At 35.2% G+C, this 24,939-nt stretch overlaps 1 protein-coding gene across 1 annotated transcript; it reads left to right on the forward strand.

Moving 5' to 3' along the window:
• The first annotated feature begins 74 nt into the window (after positions 1 to 74).
• LOC136042176 (DBH-like monooxygenase protein 2) lies at positions 75 to 24,607 on the forward strand. The gene is made up of 4 exons (XM_065727108.1): positions 75 to 130; positions 8,825 to 8,969; positions 22,537 to 22,644; positions 24,282 to 24,607. Coding segments are annotated over exons 1-4 (534 nt in total). The 5' UTR covers positions 75 to 128; the 3' UTR covers positions 24,561 to 24,607.
• Positions 24,608 to 24,939: the final 332 nt, after the last annotated feature.

The following is a 24,939-nucleotide window of genomic DNA, read 5'->3' on the forward strand; positions in this document are numbered from 1 at the left end:
ATGTTTGCTTACTAGATAAGAAATTTCAAGCTAGGATAGTTGGGTTCAATTTCCACTTATTATCGTTCTGAAGTTTGATATAAATATAGTAAATTTTGAAGTTAAACAATAGATCTTAGGCTGCAATCATGTAAGTTATCTCTTTATTTTTCCGATTTTATTCTTTGTGGATTCAATTACAAAATGTGTTGAATAGACATTTCCACAGATTCCAATTCGTAACTAAGACTGACAATGACTTTCAAGAAGAAGTAGAAAACTACGAATTAATTTTAAAATATATTGCAAAAAGAAAAAAAATACTAAACGTAATTATCTTAATATACATCCCCTCAGCGAATTGCCCCCGAAAATCCCCTCTCCCGACAATTCCTTCTCCCCCAGAAAATTCTTCCCACTTGTATAATTACGACGAATAAAAAGGATCAAGAAAAGAAGGGATTCTGGAAATTCTACCTGTGTTCAGAACACATGCAGAATATTATAGGCAGCATAATAGCGCTGCCTAAGTAAAGAGCAAAGAGCAAAGCTGCCTAAGTGTGGACTCGATATATTATTTTTTTCTGCTTTTTTCACCAAGGCACTTCGTATTAAAGAATCTGTCATAAATACTTTGAAAGGAGCTCATTAGATCGGAAAATGAAAGTTATAGTGCCATTTTTAAGAGTCAAAAATGATTGAAGGGCAACCAGCCCCTTTATTCCCCAGAGGCATCCAATCAAATTTTTAAAATATTTGTTTTATTCATAATAGTTGAAAGGTCCAATAGCTTTGTCCCTGGGTTCTCCATTCCCCACTGTCTTTGGGTCAAGAGTTGTAAGCTATGTAAGCTATGAAATGTGCACATTGTTTACACATAATGTTTGATATCAGGAAAGAGGTTTGAACATTTGATATCATGAATGTTTGACACTTTGTGTCCAAAAAAAGGGTCAAGAGCATTCAGATGATTCATTCAGATAATGTTTAGGGGTATGTTGAACTAAAACAAAACACACTAGGTGCATACAAGTTGTCAAAAAGGGCGTATCTCAGAAATAGCTTAGGGTATTAAGTTGGAACTTTCGAAGAATAATGAGGGGGATGATCAATTTGCCAAAAGGTAATATTCGCACGCTGCTACTATCATTACTACTACAACTATTACTGCTACCCCTACTACAACTACTGTGTGGATTGCAACTACTACTAGTGCTAAGGATATTAAGGGAAAAAATTCAGGAAATGTTAATGAGAGAATTCAACTGAATCAGAATACACTATGTGCATAGAGATTGTCAAAATAAGTTATCACTAATATCTTAGAAATGAGTTACAGTATCAAACTGAAACTCCCTGAGAATGATAACAGGGATGTCTAACTGACAAAAGCCAATATGTTCATACTACTACTGCCAATAATACTACTACAATTATTTATACTGCTACTACTAACACAGCTACAACTACTGCTACAACTGCTACTACTCCTGCTATTACTACTAATATGAATAATATAAAACTAAAATAATACTAAGGCACAGAGCATGAAAGCGAAAATTTGAAAGAATATTGAGGAAAAGTTGAACTAAATCGGAACACTCTCCGTCCATGTGGGCTGTTAAAAGGGAACATCTTAGGAATGGCGTAGGTTATTAATTTGGAACTTTAAGGAAATGATAATGGGTATGATCAATTGGCCGAAAGACAATATGGTCACACTACTACTACTACTACTACTACTACTACTACTACTACTACTACTACTACTACTACTACACACTACTACCACTATGGCTAAGAGTATAAAGGTGAAAACTTCAGGAAATACTGGGGAGGAAGTTGGAGTAAATCAGAACACACTCCGTGCATGCATGTTGTCAAAAGGTCTTATCATTAGTTTCCTAGAAACGGCTTTGATTACGCCTATGAAGTTGATGCTTGCAAGGCTTATCGCGGGAGATGCCGAACTAAGCAAAAGGCAGTATTTGCATGCTCCTACTACTACTTCCACTACTGCTATTGCTACTACTATTAGAACTGCTACTGCTGTTACTAAAGCCAAGGGTATCAAGGTAAAAATTTCAGAGGATGTTGAACTAAACACACTATGCACATACAGGTTTTCAAAAAGATATATCGGCAATGTCCCAGGAACTTTATCGAGTATTCAGATGAAACTTTCAGTGTGTGTTGAGGGAGATGTTGAAAAAAGTCAAAAGGCAATGTATGGAACTTCCACTAATGCTACTACTACTGCTACATCTATTACTACTACTAAGGCTATGGGTATCAAGGTTAAACATTCAGGGAATGTTTAGGGAGATGTTGAACTAAATAATAACACTCTAAGAGCATGTAGATTGTCAAAAGGGTTTATCATCAATATCTAAGGATTGGCTAAGAGCATTAATTAGACACTTTCAGGTCATATTTTGGGGGTTGTTGATCTAAATCAAAACACACTACGTGCATCCAGGTTGCCAAAAGTATGCATGCGCGATTTCTCAGGAACAGCTTGGAATATAAAGTTTATAATTTCAGGGTGTTTTTGAGAGAGATGTTAGGCAATCTACTGAAAACAAAGTATATTTTAAATATTTTCTCTTTCCATAATTTTAACAAATCTTGGGCCTAGAAAACTCGGGCCAATAGTAGCCAAACTTAAAAAAAAAGGATTTTGATAACAATCAATGTGCCAAAAGAATTGGCTATTTGTGCTAATTCCAAATATATAATGTTGTTGCACGTAAGTTTAATATTGCATGCAAAACGCCACAAGCCTGAGAAAATTTGCCTGATTTTAGACAAATAGGGTGAACACCCTCAAAAGAGTAGGGGAAATTAATGAAAATCAGACCATTAGATTTAGCATTTAAAGAACCCTACTCTGGAGGTTTCAAGGTTAAAATATGGAATTTTGCATTTTTCCCAGAAAAAAGTCGCGGATGCATGTTTAATTTTTGTCCCCAAGGGTGATCGTATCGAACCGATGGGTCTAGAGAATCAGAAGAGGGCCTATTTGCACAGAGATTGGAAATTCTAGAGCCCTTTTACAGTTACCAAAAAGATTATACCACGGGAAATTGGCATTTTCTGTCATTTTTTGGTACTAAACTGCTATTTTACCACGTGGCATTTTGTGTCGATTGTAAATTCTGAGATAGACAGTCGGTTTAAAAGCATCAATAAACTACAAATTGGGGTTCTTTGTTGGGTAGTAAGTAATGCCGTACGATTGCATATTCGATACTGAAAAGTTTCGTAGTCTATATAGGTAAAGATGCTTCAGACTGGAAAACCTTCTTATGTTCGCCTAGTTGATGATAGCCAGAATTTTTTTTGCGAACAAAGCTTGATGAACTTTTGAAAACATTCTTCACTTAAACTATTGCTTGTTTATTTGGAGTAAAGAGTTTACCTGTCAATTTTAAATTTGCTTGGTTCTGACTTGGAGTTTGACTCCTTGTTATTAAAATCAAAGTAGAAAACAAAATGTCCTTTAAAGGTGGGCTGATCCAAATATGTGTCTTAAAATCAATGAAAGAAGATTAGTCTCAGTCAGTAATTGACACTAAAAGTGACCAGAGAGTCATTAAAATCTATTGCCCCCTAGTTAGTTTTGTTATAGATTACTCTAATCGGTACCCTGAAAGTAATCACTCCAGCTTCTTTGTCCCAGCCTGTTATCCCTCTGCACTTACATCATTCGGGAACTCTTCCACAGTTGTTACCAATCCTATATTTTAGAGTTATTTTCTATTATTTTATATTACCCTGCTTTGATAACTTCCCTTAAATCACGAAAAAACTTTTAAAAAAATGAAAAACAAATACTATAGGATGTTCTACACCACAATTCTGCTTATATTTTGGAGTATAGGTAAGAAATTCCAAAATTCTTTGTTTTCTAACTTATTTTTATTTGTCATACTTTCTCTTTGGCTGCTCATTTTTGCATATGGGGGAATGTTCTGCGGGAGGAAATCTTCCATAGAGGGAATTTTTCGGGGTGAATTTTCAGCAGGGAAATTTTTCACGGGGGAATTTTCCGAGGCAGTACGGCTATCACCAAACTTCATATATTTGTAGATATAGGGCTTGAAGCCTAAATAATAGAGTACTATTACATGCTGAATTCAATGGTGAAATTTCTATCAAGACCATTCGCCATTTTAAGGATGTTTTTACTCTTAATAGGTGGGTCCATAGCTTTTGGTTGGTAATTTTAAAGTTAACGAAGTTTGTATATTTGAAATCACCATTAGTGCACGATTTTTTTTAGTGCACGATTGTTATCGACGCTGCTGTTTTTAGGGTTTTGGTTACTATTAGCACTTTTCGCTCCATACATACAATTCGTTACTACCATCCGCGAAATATAAAAAAAAAAGTTAAGCATTGACAAAATCAAAGTTCCTGGTTTCACTAGCCTCCCCCTCCTAGCATAATTTCCTGACGGGACTCACAAATTGCCAACCTCCTCCATCCTCTCTATCTTTAGGCCGGTGAGCATACAATTGAAATATTTCTATTAAAATAAAAAAAATTCTGTAATAAGAGGGGAGATATCAACCTATATTACTGTACCATCCTCCAACTTCCTTCTATGTTTGTTCAAAGGCTCATGGGAGCTACATAATTTGGACACTAAAATATACTTTCTGAAACACCAAACACACTACCACCTACACAATGACCCACCGGCCATCTCCCATAATAGGTGATACATTATACATCTCCGTATATAAATGTATTAAACATCAAATGAGTGAACTTAGTTATTAAGCTTCAAATAAACGTCTATATTGACAATTTCGTCTATATAAAACAACGTCTTATATAATATGAAACGTTATATAAAACGACGTCTATATAACAACGTCTATATAAATGAATTTCTTAGGAACGAATTTGCCATCACGCAGCATTGCTGCCTTTCAAGCTGGGAAAGTTAATGTATGGTTTTTCGATACTTTTAAATCTATTGGCTATCTCAGACTTTTCAATCGATACCAACTTGGCCGTCTTTGGGGCAAAATTATAGCTTCGTGCTACAAAAAAGACTTACTTTCTGGTGACAGAATCTGTTTGGCTTCTTAAAAATGCTACTAAAACTTCTAATTCCCTTCAAATGAGCATAACCTCAATTTTCCACTAGGGAAAAAAAAAATTAAAAAGTATCTCTGATTTTTTTTTCAGAAAAAAAACACAAAATCCCACATTTTGTGGTAACTCGCTTTTTTAGAATTCGATCACTCCTTACTTAAAGTTTGTAAAGGTTGCCCGAGTCACTCCTTACTTAAAGATGTTATCAAGAACTGTTTGATGAGCGTATATTTCTTACATAAAATTCTCTTAGATTATTAACAAAACAAATAATTTTTCGAAAATAAAAGTAAAAAACCAACTCTAAAACTTACAACCAACAGAAATTATGGTGCATTTTAGGAGGCTGCCCCATCTTCAATCCCACAATCTCTGCACAAAAGTTTTATAGGGCTTTAAAAATAGTTATCCCAGTTCAACGGCTCTCGTGCTTGAGCAATCGTTATTAAAGAATTGGGGAAAAATTTCTAACTTTAGCATAAAGAGCGGAAGGTTGAGTAGGTGACAGTTCCCTGATATAACAAAAAATTATGTTCATGTTATTCTTTTTGTTTTATTCCATTGCTTTCACACAAAAAGATAACGATAAAAATGGCTCTAAGAGTTTTAATTAAATCTGTTCTCATTGTCTATAATTCTCAGAAATTTGCCGTGAAAGTTGGAATTAGAATAGATAGCGCTAGTTGTCATCAATACTGAGCTGCGAAATGTACTTGAAATATAAATCAAATATATATAATAAATTTTATTGATATCATTCAATAACGAATTTATAACAAATATAATGAAAATACGGTTCAAGTTCTTCTGTTTCTTGATAGTTCTCTACAAGGGTTTATTTTGCCTGAATTTTTTACTAAATCCTCAGAAAATTCAAATGGAGCTTATTTCTCAACCACAACCTCACAAAAAAGGTAATAGGACACTTTGAAGTATAACATCCGGAGAACATGTACACGTAAAACAAATTAAATGATCTAAAGATCAATTTTTCTTCGTTAAAGCGAATTTTTTTTCTCTTTCAGTATTAAAATTCAGATAGGATTTTTTGTTCGAAATTGCCCATAAGATATGTATTGAGTAATTACCATAAGAATACACAGCTTGCTCGATGTTCCAAATCCAGTGTTTTAATTAGCCATTTTAATATACATTTAAATCAAGCTGATAGTCTTAATTTCAGGTACCAAGAACAGTGAAAATGAAATCTGATTGTTGGAATTGGTTTATATAAACTTATATTAAAATAGACATATAAAATTCATATATTCATAAATTAGGAAAAATAGGGAATACCACTTTAAACGAGAAAAAATTCGTTTGAATTTATGCAGTTTTTGGTATTAGTAGGCACCAAATTAAAAAAAAATGAAATATCAGGAAAAATAGTCTAAAAACACATGGCTTCAAACAACTTTGGAAGGTGTAGTTGTCTTTGAAAACCCAATAAATTTTTGAAATTTACGAACAAAAAGCCTTGTTAAATTCAACCGATTAACCATAGAAAAATAGCGAAATGCAAAATAGCAAAATAGCTATGTAACTATTTGTATTAACATAGATTTAATGACTAAGGATTTACTTACTTAAAAAAAAATAACCTGGCACCAGAGATTATCTTTTATTTATCTCGCTACTTAGCCGTAAATTCTCAGTCCTAGAGAAGTTTGCAGTCCAAAAAAGTTTGGGTTCACCAGAAAGAAATATATTTAGTCCCCCCCCCCCTCACTTCCTTTTCCACCACTACCTGAAAGTTTAACCTCCATCCCTCGAGCCACTCCTGAGATACCTGCAACCATGGCATTTTTATAACTTGAATATATAAAGTGTCTTTTCAACTAGCTTTGCCTTGTTCCCTAAAGTAAATTATGAATCCACTGCCTCCTCTCCCTCAAGACTATGAAAGCGTTAATTTCGTATCTCAAGCCTTTCTCAAGATATCGCATAAAATCTATTTGGATAAGTTGGAAGCACATGGTGTCTTTTGATTCCCCGTGCTACTGAACAGTGCATAGATTTTACGTCAGATTGAAGCCTATTGTACAAAAATGTTTTGGTGGATTCAAAGTAAAAAATGGTTAGCCCCTTCCCTATTCCAGAGCACAAAATTTCCCCTTGCCCACCCTACAGTATCGCCCCACCCAAAACGCCCTTCCTGCACCTTCTCCACATCTTTCCTTTCCCAACCGTACCTAAACGGTTCAGCTCTGTTCCTCAAGCCGTTCCTGAAATATTGCAGATATACTATTTCGAAAACCTGGATACAACTTACATTCTTTCGATTCACCTCTCCATGCTCCCTCAGTCAAAATTTGAAGTTTATTTCAACTCCTCCCTCCAACATTCCCTTAGTTTTGAAATCGGTCCCCAAGAAAAAGCCTGACCTATCAGACATAACTTGGAAACTGTGTGTGTTTTTTACAGTGTGCCCTTGGGAAACTTTGAGAACCCTTAAGAGCTTATCGGACAAAAAAGGCCAAACATGTCTCACTTTTCTTTTGAAACCTATTTGTGCGTGAACATTAGATAATTTACGTAATTTGTTGCGATTTAGGACCCCTCGACGTTTTTGGACAAAATGGCCATTTCAAAATTCCGACCCAAGATCATGGAGGCTACAGGAGACAAGGTGCAAAAGAAAAAAAACTCACGTAGCAGAAAAGGGAACAGGAGGGAGGCCGGTTGCACTCCAATCACTTTCGATAATTTAAAAAGGCACTAGAACCTTCAATTTACAATCGAATGAATCCTCTTCCAAGCATCTACGAACTCTGCTTTTATTGCAAAGTGGCCAAGGAAAAAAAAATGTTTTTTCGCTGTTTCCTGATCTTATGTAGGAACCAATATTCTTTTTTCTAATTTTTCTTTCTGCGTTTGGGTCCTCTTAGCCCAAAGACTTAAGGTTGAAGTTTCAAATATATAATAAAAGGTTTTTAGCATCTTTTTTCGGCTTCATCTTTGTTGAAGTTGTGCGCACCTCACCAGAAACAAGGGATTTTCTCGATTGGTTTCCATGTTGCCCAAGGAGAAACGGTTGTAGGTTTCAAAATAGGCAGAAACAAAAAAGCTTTAGACCCGCTTTCGCGCCCTATAGCCTGACAGTTCCGAGCCAGTCGCATGCCCAAAGTCAAACAAGTCCCCTTTTTCCATTGTAAGCCCATGTGTAGGTACTTGGTAATTGGCAATTTTCTACGGTCCTTTCCTCAGGGGCTGTGGGATCATTCTATACCCGTCTGTATATTTATTGAAACTTTCCACTATTCTGAAAAAATAGCTATTGAATTTTTTTCTGTAGCTACATCATCAAAAATTACGATATGATGTGTTAGGGGTTGGGGGTCACGACGAGGGGGGCTGGTGGAAAAGTACAGAATTGGGACTGGTTGCCCTCTAATTAATTTTGACTCTTAGGGAGAAACTAGAACTTCCAATATCCGATCGAACGAGTTTTCTCTCAAGTCTGTAAAAACCTCCTTTCTGTAAGGAGGAAAAAACACAAAAGCACATTATAGGCACGAGTCTATTTACATAGGCGGCGCAATAGCACTGCCTATGATTATTTTAAGGTAAATGATCTAGGTTATGTGCAAGAAACTTTATTAAATTTGGCTTAAATTGAGAGGATCTGTTTTTAAACTGCGCCACAATGTGTCCATCGAAAGTTTTCAGTACAATATCGAATAAACTCCCGTAAACTAATCTACTTTGTAAATGAAGTTTATTGTTTTCATTATAGGAAGAATCTTCTGTCTTTTTTGGCTATCTGTTGCATCGCTGGAGCAGTGCCTGTAAGCAATGATGGAAAAAATTCCGTTATTGTAAATGATCAGTATCAATTTGAATGGTCAGTGTCTGGTGAAGATATTTATTTTACTGTAACAGTAAGTAATTTTCCTTCTCTATTGACTTTACGATGACTTCATATTCACTATTCTACTCAGTGACATACCTTTGACTTAAGTAAACGTAGATAATATGTAAGCAATAGAGCTATAAGCTAGATATAAGCAATATAAGCTATATATATATATATATATATATATATATATATATATATATATATATATATATATATATATATATATACATATATATATATATATATATATATACATATATATATATACATATATATATATATATATATATATATATATATATATATATATATATATATATATATATATATATATATATATATATATATATATATATACTCGTGCCGGGACACAATTGCGTGTCCTGGTGCAGGGCAGGCTTCTATAGATAGATAGATAGATAGATAGATAAGTGTATTTCAAAAGCCCAAGGGCCATATACACACAAAAATATAAATAAATAACAAACAAGCAAGAAAATTAAACAACAGTACAAATTACAAGCACGCACAGAAACAGAATACAGCGCGAAAATATCTAAACTAACGACAAAATAAGTTAATCATAAAAACGTTTCTTCTTACTAAGGATTAACGGACTTTTCCCCTTTATTAATAATATTTTCACTCTTAACAACCTATTCTAAAAATATTGCCAAGGACCCCCACGCTTAATTGGTCGTCCCATAAATCTTCCGCTTTCCCGATTGAAAGAGAGAGAAAAAAAAGAAGAGAAAAAGAAATTCTTGTGTTTTGTATCATATAACGGGAAAGAGAGAGCACTTCCAATCTTGATGGGAAAAAGTTGACTCTCAACTAGGATTCAACGGAGGAAATTTAGTGTAATTCTATTCCGGGAACGTGGAGAGAAGAAAGGATTTGCTTAGGAAATTCTCCAGATCTAGGCCTCAAATTATTAAGACTCGCTGTCTTTGTGACTTATAATAATAATTCATATTGTGTCTTATAATAATAATTAATAATAAATTATTCCAGAAAAAAGAGCCCATGGGCCATAGGAAAATTACATAATACACAAACAACAAATTAACTACATTAAATTAAAACTATTTAAAGAAAACGCTCCCGATGCACCGCTGCAATCCTGACAAACCTTGCTATCCTTTTGATACTCAGGGAATTTGTATCATTCATTCTATCTACCATCCATATCTCATTCAATTTTTCTTTACCATACATCTCACGCCTCCAATCATTCAATTCGACACATTCACACACAAAATATATTAAGCTTTCATCCTGAGATCCGCACATAGGACAAGCAATAGATACTACCTTCTCCCCTTTTCTCCCTTGATACTTTCTTTTCTCCCCAATCAAAAATCCATTTCCCCTCCAATCCAAATACGCCTTCAAATCCTCTCTACTTAACCCAACCTTCCAAAATACCTCCTCCCAACTCCTCTTTATCTGTTTATAAAATTTTAACGATCCTGAACGATCCAGACTTGCCCACCATATCTGTATTTCTTGATTCTTCAATCTCTCTTGTACCTCCCTTATTACTATTTCCTCCATACCAATAATCCCCTTTCCTTCATTCCACCCTTCTCCTAATCCACACTTGTCTAAGATGTCCTTAATCTCCGCCGGCCACCCTGTTTTACTATTCTGTCTCAACGCCTCTAAGTATGCTGCCTTTGCTACCGTAAATCTCTGCATACCCAGTATCCTAACCCAATATCTCACCATGGTCACTAGCCTCATAGATCGCAGCGATACTAGCCCTAAATCCCCCTGGATTACCAAATTACTAAACGAATCCCATAGTCCTAACATCCTCTTATAATATCTCATCATAACCACCTCAAGTTTTGGACCTTTCCGATAGCCCCAGATCTCTGCTCCATAATGCATCGCCGGTACTATCTTACTTGTCCAAATCCTCTTATGTACTCTAATATCTCTCACCCGTCTAAGACTACTCCTCGCTATTTCACCGCTAATATACCTCCCCCTTGCATTCGCTAGATCCAGATGCCCACTGAATTTCCCATTACTAGTAAACTTTACCCCAAGATAAACAAATTCATTATTCACTGGTATAGTTTCACCTTTAAAGAAAAAATTCACATCTTCACTTTCCATGGCTTTACGACCAAATACCATCACCACTGACTTCGATGTGTTCAGGATTAACTTCTTCTCTTCCAAATAAACCTCCGTAATCTCTAATAATTGTTGCAGTTTCTCCTTTGTTTCAGCCAGTAATACGATGTCGTCAGCAAATAGTAGTAAGCACAGTTTAAGCAAATCTATCGATAACATTGGTGCATTATTCTTAGCGAAAAATTCATTGGCATCATTTAAATAGAGGCTAAACAATTTTGGTGACAGCACACATCCCTGCTTTAGTCCCAATAAAGATTGCACCGGAGTTGAGCACTTTCCCGCGACTTTCACTACTAACTTCACGTATTTATACATTTCGCACAGCAACAATACGAAATAGTGAGGCAGTCCTAAAGATAACAGGTTTAACATTAACAGGTTCCTATCGACATTATCATATGCTCCTTTCAGGTCTAAAAACGCTGCATATAACCTCCCCCCTTTTCCTTTCCTATACTTCTCTACCATAATTCTCAAAGTAAAAATATGATCTACTGCACTATGATTTTTTCTAAACCCTACCTGAAAAGGGGATAGCAGTTCCTTTACCTCCAACCACTTCCCTAATCTTGAGTCTATAACCTTGCAGAAAATCTTACTCATCACATTTCCTAAACTAATTATTCTATAATTACTATGATCCTGTCTGTTACCTTTTTTGAAAATTGGTATTCCTACTGACACATTCCACTGGTCAGGCCATTTCCTATTTTCAGTCACAAAACTGAAAACTGCTGCTAAAACTGGTACTAGAACTGTTTTCCCCATTTTCCAAATCTTTGCTGGTATTCCATCCACCCCCGGCGCCGAAGATCCCTTCATTCCCTTTAGGCTTGCACAAACTTCCTCTACCTTAATCGGTTCTAATAGACTATAATCCTCTTATCTTAAGGGGAAACCATTCTGCTCTCGTAGCTCCTCTACTAAACTCCCTATACCGTCTTCATATTGCTCCCTTTTGCTAGTGTCCTGCTCCAGGTATGTTTTCCACGACTCAGCTAGAGGTATGAGTTTGTCGTTGGCCTTGAATTCCCGCCTTACTTCACTCCAAAACTGTTTTGGGTCTTTTGACAAGTATTCCTCGCTGATCTTTATAGCCCTAATCTCTTCTACTTGTTTTTTTCTCATTTTTAATAACCTCTTGTAGATTTTTCTCTCCGTTCGGTACTCCGATAAGTGTTTATTCATTTCCTGGTCATTTAGTGCTCCTTTCACTTTCCTGAGAAGTTGAATAAGGTTTACTTTCAGCCTCCGACAATCCTCATCAAAGAATTCATTTGTATTTCTCACCCTCTCCTTGTTATTTGATATCCCACTGCATTTCTGGTATACTTCCTCTGATATTTCTTGTACGGCTTCTTCTAACTTCCCTTCTCCCAGTATATATATGCATTCCTCCGCCCTTTTCTGCATCTGTTCACTTTCCAACAAATTTTTCAAACGGTTTTCCTCCATACAATCTACCCTAATATGCTGCTTCATTACCTTCCTACCCTTATCTTCCCTCTTCCCCTTATTCCTCCAACTATATCTCTCACCCTCTATCTCATACATCCATTTCTTCGCCTGTCCTGCCTTCATGACTACCTCTATTGGCTGATGGTCTGATCCTACAACATCCATAACATAAAAATCCACACAATTTTCCCATAACCTCCTATCAACCATAATATAATCAATCACGCTAGGCTTCCCTGAACCAAAGCACGTAAAATCTCCCCTTTCATGATCTTTACTCACCCTTCCATTCAAAATTATCAACCAACCCTCACTACAAAAATTTATCAACTTATGGCCCCACCTATTTTTCCTCCTAGTTTCATCTTTGCTTGTCCTACCTTTCGGACATCCGTTTCTTCCATACCATTCAACCATACTCTCCATACCTGATAAGCAAGGGTTGCCAAGATCCACCTGTATGTCTTCAACCTCCGTACTCGTACCCGTGTAGGCGTTGAAATCACCTAGTAATACAAAAAAATGGTCACTAAACAGCTCAACATAATTAACATACTCCTCAATTAATATGTCCCATGTATACTCATTCATATAAGAACTATTTTCAGGGGGTATATATACACAGCCTATAACATACCTCTTATCCCACATGGACATTTGTAACCACACAATATTTTCTGACGCACTCAATAGCCTATGGATGCTATCAAATATATCATCCCGGATCAATATCGCTATCCCCCCATAATGTCGACCATTACTCGATTTATTTCTCACTCTTTCAAAAACATTGTACCCTTCAACACTTAATGGGTTTTTCCCATCACTCCATGTCTCTACTAGTCCAACTATATCTTTCTTTTCATTATCAATACACGCTTCCTTCAACAGATTACTTAGTTTTGTCGCTGAAAACCCTTGAATATTCCAATGCACCATGCGTACTACCCTTTCACTAGAATTTTCACTATGGCCCCCGTTTCCTATTCATCACCAGCAGTTACTATAGACCCTTGACTCGGCTGTTCTCTTGACACGCTTTCACCATCACTTGCCCTCACCTCAAGACCACTGCCATCCATTGGTGCTTCCTGGTTGAGCACTCCCACTAATCGTGACTTTCTGATAGGTTGATTTTGATCGTCACTTGGACTTATTATCCTAGCATGGTCGCGTTTGGCCCGTGGTTCAGGCCTCCCGGGCATCTTCAAAGCAACCGTATTTTTCGGTGTAATAAATGTCGTTGTGGTTCGAATATCCGTGTTTGGATCGTCCAATTCATTTTCATTGGCTGAAAAATATCCTTGCAAGCTACCTGTAGATTCTGCCCTGCTACGCGTTGGAGTCTCATGGTCAAGGGACTGACGGCTCTGACCTTGAAGCCTTCCCAAAGCTATCGGGACCATATCTCTAACACTCGGACCACTTACTTCAATTATTTTCTCATTCTCAAAATCATACGTCAAAATCTTGTCCTGTAAAATTAGCCTTACCCCCCTTAATTTAGCAGGCATATTTTTTGACCTAGCCTCCGCTAGCAGTGGTTTTAACTTATCTCGAGCCATACGCTCTCTTTCCGTGTAGTCAGGGGATATATACAACTTATGACGGCTAAATAGCCCAGAGGATCTCAACACCAAATCTCTCAGAGGCTTGCTAATAAATTTAATGACAACCGGGGGCACGCCATTATTTTTTAGAGCGAAGGCGGAAAATATCCTTTATGTCTCGCCTCTCTAGATCCAAATTCGGGACAATTTCATTTAAGCATGACAAAATATCTGACGCTTGACTGGGTCCTCGATGTTTAGGGTCAAAATTGTATATAATCAAATTCATGTTCTTCAATTCTTTTTCAAGAAAATCTATCTTGGACTGGGTTTTCCGCAAATCTTTATTAACAGTCGAGCAGCTTAATGCCAGTCCCGCTATCTCCGATTTAATTGCTCTGTTGGTTTCCTCTACCTTGCAAGAAAATTCCGAAAAAATCGTCTTTAGGCCTTCAATTCCCTCAGCCAAAACCTCTATTTTATTTACTGAGGCTCTTAGACTTTGCATCTCCTTTATCAGTTGTTTTATACCTTCATCGCTCATCTTAGGGTATTAAATATTATGCCAAAATCTTACCTTCGATATGCCTTTCTTATTTACCCTCGTACCGGCCTTCGAGCTTTTCTCAAAAATTTTGTCTTTAGTGGCCAACAAAAACCAGATCAATCCAACTATATCCAAAGGCAATCGTTGCGCAATGAACTAACTATCCAAAAAGTTGAAAACTGGCCAAACAATAAAACTAGTTTAGATCAATATAGGTCAAAGAATGGATCAATACTGGATCTATATATGGATTCTCATTGTCGCTTGTCTTCTAATCGCAGGCAATTTGAGCCTTTTCTTGATGTCATGACACCACGACAGGTTCGATACAGCCACTCAGTGAAAAATACGAATTCTTTCTTAAAGAAGGTGGCTTCACCACCTGGCCCCGGCACTCGGCATGCGGCCGGCTTCTATATATGGATTCTCACTGTCGCTTGTCTTCTAACTGCAGGCAATTCGAGACTTTTCTTGATTTCATGACGTCATCAAAGGTTCGATACAGCCACCCTGTGAAAAATATGAAATCTTTCTTAAAGTTCATTAAAAAAAATTTCTTAAAAGTACCTATTTAGATCGTTTTTGTGGCCAGTCATCGTTGCTCTTTGTTTTTCGGCCTTAGATTTCGCTGTTCATTTTCGTTCATCTTTACCTCAGAAAGTTTTATTTTGTGGCCAGTCATCGCTGTTCCCTGTTTTGCAACGGTAGATTTAACTGTTCATTTTTGTTCATCTTTATTTCAGAAAGTTTTGTTTCATGGCCATTCATCGCTGTTTCTTGTTTTCCAACCGTAGATTTCATTGTCCATTTTCGTTCACCTATACCTCAGAAAGCTTTTCCCACGCCTTTTGCTTTAGCAGTAGATTCATACATATCTCACTTAGTTTCTTAACCACAGATCACTGTTCAAAATTTCGTGTTTAAAAATTTCGTTTATAATTAAATGTGATTCTCACTATCGTTTGTTCCATGTCGTTTTCTTTAGCTGTTGCGACTTTCCCTTTCATAAGTTTTCTGATCACATTTATCCGCGCTTTGCTTTCACCAGTCAGCCTCTTAAACATTTTAAATGACTTAAATTCGAATTAGTGCCTTTGTAAAATTATGATTATTTGTTATTGGACCTTTAACTTTTGCCACGGTTTGTCTTTTGTCATTAAGAAAAACATAAGGCCGAACCTTTCTTTTCTAGCAGAGGCTGATGCAGTATCGGGTTCTTGGTTAATGTACATATAAACTCTAATGTTGTTATTTATACCTATATCATTGCTTGGAGCTTTTATAAAATGTTGAACGTCAACTTTTGCCCTGGTTTGTCTATTGTCCTTATGAAATACAGACCGCGGAAACTTAATTTTTTTTTAACAAAGGCATGGTAAGCATTTATGACCTTATCCATGTCAAAATCCCAAACTCCATTGTCATAACTATCGTTTTCAATCTTGGTGCATTTTGACTCCGTTGTCACTTATCTTCTAATCATATTTTTCTTTTTTCTTCACTTCGGATTTTCATCACTTCAAACAATTTATGTATATATATATATATTATGTATATATATATATATATATATATATATATATATATATATATATATATATATATATATATATATATATATATATATATATATATATATATATATATATATATATATATATATATATATATATATATATATATATATATATACGATTTTATGAGTAGACGATCTTATAAGTCGGCTTAGTTTTCTGCGTTTATTTTCAAGCTAGGCAATTTCACAGTTAAATCATCTTGGGTCTATTCATAAGCGAAAACCGCAATTTTCTAATATATTTCTTTCGGTTGTTCTAAAATTATGAAGTTTTTTGGACTGTATAAAATTTACGTCAGCATTTAGACATTGTCCTAGACCAGTGGTTAGCAGCTATACTTGAAATCGTTTATTCGTGAGGACAAGGGTTCGAGTCCTGTTGTCACGGGTGATTTAGTTTGGAACAGAGGTCAGTTACATCACTCTGTAAGCCCAGTCAGGGTCGGCCTAGCTCTAAATATGTATCTGGAAACACCTGGGTAAGATAAGCAGTAAGGGTGTGTTTTCACACACCCTGTGGTTCGGTTTGTGCCTCGGTTGTTCTAAAATTACAGCCCCCTTTGCACTTGCTGGCTGAGGGGCTGTGAAACAAAGATCAGCACCACTGTTAAGGACTGTAAAGTCCAGTGCAGTATTCTTCACCTTAACTTTTTTAGATATTCCACAGTGACAATAAATAAGAAAAACTAATTAGTTGAATTTGATAAGGCTCCGGGCGTAAAAGTTCATAAATTAACAATTAGTTGATTCCTAAAGACAGCTACATCATCAAAGGTAAGCTATACCTTTTGAAGATGTTTGGCGCCATCTGCTTTGATCTTTTCTTTGCTGATTTTTACCATGTTCTCTTGTTTTCTCGATTTCCCCCAAATTTTTCAGATACATATGGCTGAGTAAATTTTAACTTCGCCAATTCAAAAAGTCTGATTTCATTTTTAGTATCCTTATTTTAAGGTACGATATAGCACGTAAACTCAGCTTCATTCGAAAAAAAAAAATTTGAAAGCCATATAAAGGTAAGGCAATAAAAATAAATCCCTAACTAAATAAGACAAAGCTAAGTGGACTGCAGTAGTGACGAGCAGTCGGCCAAAAGTGACCAACCACTGTATAAGGGTAATTTCGGATATCACTTTTTAAGACTGTCAAATTTGTAGTTCCAGTGCCACGTTTAAGTAAAAAAAAAAAAAAAAAAAAAAAAAAAAAAAAAAAAAAAAAAAAAAAACTGTCCTGTCACATTTCAGGCTGAAGTAACGAGGCTGAATATTTGAAACCCTCTAAACAGCCCCCGATGAGGTAATTTTTTTTTTAACACATAAAAAAAAATTATTCAAACTAGAGCAGGAGGAGATATAATATAAAACCGGTAAAAACATACGAATTTTTTTAGAAAAAAATTAATTCGAAAAAATTAACTTGAAAGCAATACAAAGGTAAGACAATAAAAATAAATCCCTAACTAAATAAGACAAAGCTAAGTGGACAGCAGTAGTGACGAGCTGTCGGCCAAAAGTCGGCCACTGTATCAGGGCAATTTCGGATATCACTTTTTAAGACTGCTTAATACTACTGACTTACTTAGGAAATACTATTATTGATTGACAAATCATTGCAGTACAAAGCAGCCACTCTTTGCCCCCTTTCATGAAGCCCAAGTTTTCTTTTAGCCCTTTCTTCTCACTTTTTCTACCTCATTCAGGGATGACATGCGTTTTGTTTGGCCCAAGACGAATGGCCAAAAAGCACAGTCCTCAGCAATCTATCATACTTGATCTGTAAAACGGGGCCTAGCCATATAGGCCTTTCTTTTATTTTAGCCATTGAAAGTAGGATGGAACCAAGTTTTCTATACAGCTTAGTGTTACTAAACGTACAGCCATACGAGTACTTAAAACCATCTTACCATAATTCTTCTAAACAGCATCTTACAAATCTCCCTTGAACTTTAGAAGCGTCCATAATTTTGAGTTAAATTTGACCACTGTCATTACTGCTTCCAATTTTCTAATCATAGGAAGATCATCGTTCGATTATCATTAGAAAATTTATCTTGTTTTCTGGAAACCGGCAAACATTTTATCTGGAATACTTAAATCATCTGTAAACTTTAAGTATAGGGGAATTTGATCTTATCACCTGATACCATGTTCTCCCATAGCCTTTGCCGTGTTCTTTTGGACAAAGCACATAAAAATAATCCATATGTGCACAAATAGTATACATCCCTGCTTCACCTTACCCGCAGAAATACTAGCCTCGTACATACCACTAATTACTTTAAAGTGTTTATCTGATGCATTATGAAAGGATAAGACCTTTACTAAAGTTATTCTATCAGGAGAATCAAAGGCCTATTCATAATATATAAAACTGATGACTAAAGGGATCGAACGGCTCAGCCGCTAAGTGCGAACATTTTGGTCTACGAATCCTCTCCTCTTTTTCAAACATTTTTCATATCTAAAACTTCACCTACAGCGTTTTTGGTCTAATAAGCATCATCATCATAAGTAATTTGCTGGCCACAGAAATCAAGCTGTTGCCTGTGTTATTACTACACCCAATCTTATGACCGTTCTTATAAAGGGGTTGGATCAGAGTGTACCTAAAATCCCTAGGTACTCCCTCCTTCTCAAAATCGTAATCATAATCTTTAGTGTCTTATAATTAAGCAAATTCCCAAGTAAGATGCCATGTGAGGCCAAGAAACGTCTGGTTCTGCTGCAATTACAAGTAAGTAAGTATATCCGACTTCCTAGCTATCATATTTTAAAGCTCATTTACCAAGCTATCTCACAAGATACCTTATTATTTTTCATTTCTTTTAGTACTGTCTCTAGCTCCTCTTTAACAACCAATTTATTTCATTTTAAATATTTGTGTTTTTTTTGTTTTCTTTCCTCTATCTGTATCACAGTTACGCACCTTTTCAAAACTTCCTGCCCACCTCTTCTTGACACTCTCCATGCCCCCAACTAGGGATTTCATTACGGAAATTAAATTTCTGTGGGACCAGTTTGCAGTGAGAAATATGATCAATTTGATAAAAGCAAAAATCAATCGGTATAACAAAATGTAGTCAAGCAAAATTCGTCCACAATTTCTCTGTTAAGAATTTCGGATATGCTCAAAGCACTTCCGTATTAATATTTTCTTTACCAATGAAAAAGACCATGTCAATAAAAACTAACAGATATTAATTTTGAAAAACTACTTCCACAAAAGAAGTCTTTCAAAGAAAAGTAAAAAGAAACATTAAACCAATATTATAGGATTATTTCTTGTGAAATAATTTAGTATATAATCCTGTCCTGCTGGAAATAGAGTTAGAAAAATAATACGAGCAGGAAAAAGGAAAAGAAAAAGTGGTGCTAATAAAAAAATACAACAAATTATAATGCAATTTCTATATTTACCAAATTCGTATGCTGATTTCGGAGGTTAGTATTGTAAAATAAGTTAAAGAAACTGCCAAGCCAAAAAGTTAAAGAACTGCCAGCAATAGATGATGTTTCAGTACCTTGCATTTGTTATAGCCAGAGAACTAGTTGCTCACTTTGAAAAAGCTTAATTTTTAAAGAAGTATAAGGCCGTCAAATATATTTTTTGGTTTTCAAAATTAAATTAAAATATCAATATAAATTCAATTAGAATACTTTTGCAATGTAGTACCATGCAAAATACTTACATAAGAATAAAGCCACGAGCAAGACAGTTCCATTCGAATCAGTCCACTCAGTCAAAATTCCATAGATAATGTCCGAATAATCCAATCTAAAATAGTCCACAACAGTCCATAATTTTATAAAAGTCTTAAAACTCAAAACTTTACCATTAACCATCAGTCTCACCATTTTAGAAACACGAAAAAGACGAAAGAATATATTTTTAGCTCTGTTGGTATAAGTTTCGTAATAAAATGTAACAAGTAGCTTTACGACATGTCCCTGTAAAAAAAAAAAAAAAAAAAAAAAAAAAAAAAAAAAAAAAAAAAATGACGAACATGCACAAGCAATGACTCTGAAGAGTCTTTATGCTTAACCTCTATATTCAACAGCTTAAAGGCTTGTAATACATAATCAATGAACGCAACAAAAAGCAAAATTTTGAACTTCTAATCAACGCTAGCTCAAGCCTATTCTTTGTCCTTGGGTTGAGTTGTATTAAACAGGGCTTGATTTGGGTGGGGTTGGGATGCACGAAGGTTTTATTTAAAACGGGGGTTCAATTACACGCACACAAACATGATTTCAAAGTCACCAAGCATATAGCGTCTTTAAGCTGAGAGCCATGTTCAATTTGATTCCATATTTTAAAATGGCGTAAATTAAAGCTACTTGTTACATTTTTATTACGAAACTTATACCAACAAACTTAAAATATATTCTTTCAATATGCTTGCTGCTAAATAATGAGTGTACTGCATACGATTACTTTAGATCATTGTGAGTTTACATATCATTATCTTGATGGCCGTCGTTAGCTTGTCGATTGATAGTAAATGCTAAAAAGCCCCAGTTAATGAATGAATAACTTAATAACAGCAAAGGTTAACTTTTATTAGTCGGGTTTAGTATAAAACTTTTGAGATATACCTCTATTGGGACAATGCAGTTACGTCACTATATTGAATAAATACAGCAAAGACAAGGTTTGATGTGAATGTATGCGAGCAGCGAACAAACCAAAGGTAATCAACAGTCGACAGAGGCATCAAACTTACGAAATTTAAAGGAAAAATTGGTTTCTAATGTACCTTAGATTATATTGAAAAGAATAATTCCATTTATCCAATAGAGATTATTGGATTTACTGTCATTAGAGATTACTGTCATTAAAGCTTAATGACAGCTTTAAGACAGCAAAACTTTGGGTATTTTCTTCAGCTACGTTCGGTGTTAAACCCCAATAGTGAATGAATTACTTCATTAAAAGCAGCAAAACCTTAGGCATATTTTTCAAGCTAGGGCGGGGTTTCCTTACTTTGAAAATATCTGAATAACTTTGTTCAAGGATTATGAATAAAAAGAAGTAATTATGCAACCTGAATTTTCAGCTCTAAATTGTTAGGAGTTACATAACCTTTAGCAAATTTTGGCCCTTGAAGAGGCCCACCCTTTTCTTTAAGCGTTTTATGATTCTTGAAAACGACTTTTGTCAGGTACTTATCTAAAATTTCCATGAAACATGCATCGTTTTTAAGATAAAAGTGTTTACTTTGTATTTGCCTCGTTAAAAAAAAAAAAAACAAAAAATAGATAAATATTTACCCAGAATTCGGTAGAATTTTTTTTAATAAAATTTCTTAAGTAACTAAAATCAAGTAAACAAGCCTTATCTTTAAGAGAACTAAAATATAAAAATAATTGTTTGCCAAATCATAAGTCACAGAAAAATGTATAAGAGCAACAGGGCTATTTTGGAAGACGGATGTGCTTGTCCAATGGATAATAAAGATAATCTGAACCATTTATGTCTACCTGCGAGACATCACGGTTAAAGAAGTCACATCTCTAAGTGTACAATAGGACTCAGGCTTAATCCTTGTCTGAGACCTCTAATGAGAGAGATAGGCCACTTAATAGATCATATTTAGGTTTGACGCTGTATGGCTATACTAATAGGAAAGCAGGGATTAAAGCTGAAAATCATTCCGACGCAAAAATACTTGGACTGCGGAACCGAATACTGCTTATATATTCAAGCTATATAAAACACGGGATCAAAACAAACGAAAAATTGTTTGTCAATTCAGGGTCATAGAAAATGTTTGAGAACATAAGATCATTTCAGAAGACGGGTTTATTGTTCTATGCATACTAAAGACAATCTGAACATTTCATTTCTACTTGTGAGACCTCCCGATCAAAGTGTCTTGAACGATTTCAACTTGACAATTCCCATTACATGGTCTTCAGCCGACCATTACCTGATTTCAAACATAACTTTTAATTAGGGCCTAGATAAAAGAAGTGGTTATAGAGTTATTAAAATGTTTATGATTCTTCTATTCTTGATATGACAGTCAACACCATAGTCCATTCTTTTAAACTCCTTGCAGTTATTGTAAGCCAAACTACAACTCTTTTTCGTGCGACAAAATTTACCTATAACATGAAAGGGAAAATATATAATTTCTTAATTTAAGTTATACCGATGCAGGGACCTTAGTAGTCAAGAAGCGTCGTTAACTCTTAAACAAAATAAAAAATTAATTTAAGTTATAAAAATAATAATGATCGCAAAATACTTAATGAATTATAAGCGGTTTTCGGAAGACCGTCTATATTTACCTCCCTATTTCTAGGCACAAACAACTGGCTTTGTTGCTTTGGGTGTTCTTCCAGAAACAGGAATGGAGGACGAGGACGTTTGTATAGTTGGCATTTACCCTGACGGTACAGTGTATATCAATGTAAGTAAATATAGTGGTTTATTTTCATATACTCCGTCTGTAATATAGAAATATTTGCCTGGGTAACTAAAAAAATCTTATGTTATACAACATTAATTGTGCAAGAGAGCAAAACCAGGTCCTTAAGTTTGCTTTATCCTTTATATCGGATTAGTCGACACTGGAATCACTTCCACTGAGGGCTATGGAATCACTTCCATAGCCCTCAGAATGTTCAAATTTCGCTTACTCTGACAGGAAGATCTTTCTTTTAATCCTTGCGTGTCATTCTGTGTGGAACTCCTTTCCTGATTCAGCCTGATAGTGCTATTCATTTAGCAAATCAAAATCTCATTTTTTTTTTTGGGGTTTCTCTGCAATTTTGTTTATTATCATTATAATTTATTCTCAGTTATTATAGCTGTTTCGCTTCCTTTGGATGCGGTTTAGGTTTATATCTGAGTGATTAGAATGAACTCTTATAAATTATTGAAATCTTTAACATTCTCTCTCTCTTTGAGTTAGTACTTAAAAATATGAGTATCCTCCTCCTAGTGGCGCTAGTTTAGGGAAATTAAGTAAGGGGACAAAAATAAAAATTTCCAAATTTAGAGGGAGGGGTATTTTTACTCTACGAAAGTATAAGAAAATATTCAGTGAAATAAAGGAATTTTTCAAAACCTAGGGGCAGGGGTAAAAGAGTGTTGCAGGAAAACACCCCCTCCAATTAACACCACTCCATCCTCCTCCTTTGCAGACCACGGAGCCGCTGTGAGGATCATTGCCTTGCATTTTTTATTTATTTTTCTTTGTAAATACATCTTATCTCAATATAGTATTTCGGAACCTCGTTTCCATTTTAGTGTGAAAAAGATATTTCAAATATTAAGTTCGACTACGATAATTCTAGAGGGGTTATGTTATAACACATGAATTTGACGAAGTGGAGGAAAAACTAAGAAATATACTTTGGTTTTTAACTATTATTAACAAGCTGTTCTTTGTTCGACTCCAGTTATTTCAAGAATCAATGCTACGACAAAAAGAAAAATAAAATCTATCATATCACAAGCTCCTAACTATTTCTGGATTTGCGGTGTTTTTTTAGCTATTTCTATTAATGAGAAAAAGGGATGTAACTTATTTTGCTGGGCCATATCCATTATTTTTTTGGAGGTGGAGGGGTTTGCAAAAAAAACTTTTCGAACCACAACAAAAATTTATCTACATGTTCTTTGTTACTTTAGTGCGTGTCGGACAAAAATATCGAAGGGGGAGGGAGGATCAAACCGGTTAATCCCCCTAGACACGGCCCTGGTATTTTGTGTAAAAAACTTTGAAAAAAAAAACTATTACATATAATTAACATAAACGTTCAATTTCTAGTTTCAGCGATGAAACTGTTACCATTCTTAATCGAGCAAAATACTTTAATAAGATACTTTATAATACTTAAATACTTTAAATACTTTAATACTTAAATACTTTAAATACTTTAATAAGAGACAATTCTTTTAGAAGACTGTGACAGCTTCGCGTCATCCACATAGTACACATTTTGATAGCAATTTTTCGATATCTTGAAAAAATTGTTTTTTTTTGCTAGATTACTTTTAACATTGTATGTGAATAATTTTGACAATTATATTTTCTTCTAGGACTACCATGCCCATGAGCCCAGCATACCCCATCTAGATGTTGAAGAAGGTGGCACGGAAGACTGGCTTCTAGTTGACGTTTCAGAGACAGAAACGGCTACTACAGCCACCTTTTACAGAAAATTGGTAACTGCTGATCCACTTAACGACCAGCCTATCTTACCAGGAGTGGCACGGCTTGTCTGGTCCTATGGAGAAGCAGATCCAACAGATTTCGATAACATTATTCTTCAACGAGAGACTACAGGCGTAGTTGAAGTTGTACTTGTTGAGCCATAAAATTTCAAAAATCAGCTTGGTTGGAAATATATTTATCCAAGAAACAATTCATAAGCGTCTATTTTGATAAAGAATGTAGAGAAAAGCTATCAAGACATTTTGCAGCCATTATCTCGCATTAGGAAGCAACTAGGGGACCAATTTTTTTTTTATTTGTCATGTTACCCTCCTAAGGCTATATAGCGTGTCTCAAGAACTCCGTAACCCTGGGAATGAGTATGTTAACGAATACATCTGTAACACCAATTTAAGATATATGCATTGTTTTTTAAGCTATTTCAGAACATACTTAAGCAGCTAAAAGATCTAAAGCCGAATTGGCTGACCATGACAAAACCAGAGACGTAAATCTTGAAAACAACAGATCTATGGCAGGTAA

The sequence above is a fragment of the Artemia franciscana genome, unplaced genomic scaffold, assembly GCF_032884065.1.
Source record: "Artemia franciscana unplaced genomic scaffold, ASM3288406v1 PGA_scaffold_74, whole genome shotgun sequence".
Classification (NCBI taxonomy): domain Eukaryota; kingdom Metazoa; phylum Arthropoda; class Branchiopoda; order Anostraca; family Artemiidae; genus Artemia; species Artemia franciscana.

Excerpts from the sequence above, each read along its gene's own strand:
- LOC136042176 (XM_065727108.1), top strand. Across the intron at positions 8,970-22,536 it reads ATATTTATTTTACTGTAACA|GCACAAACAACTGGCTTTGT; the intron begins GTAAGTAATTTT and ends CCCTATTTCTAG. Across the intron at positions 22,645-24,281 it reads ACGGTACAGTGTATATCAAT|GACTACCATGCCCATGAGCC; the intron begins GTAAGTAAATAT and ends ATTTTCTTCTAG.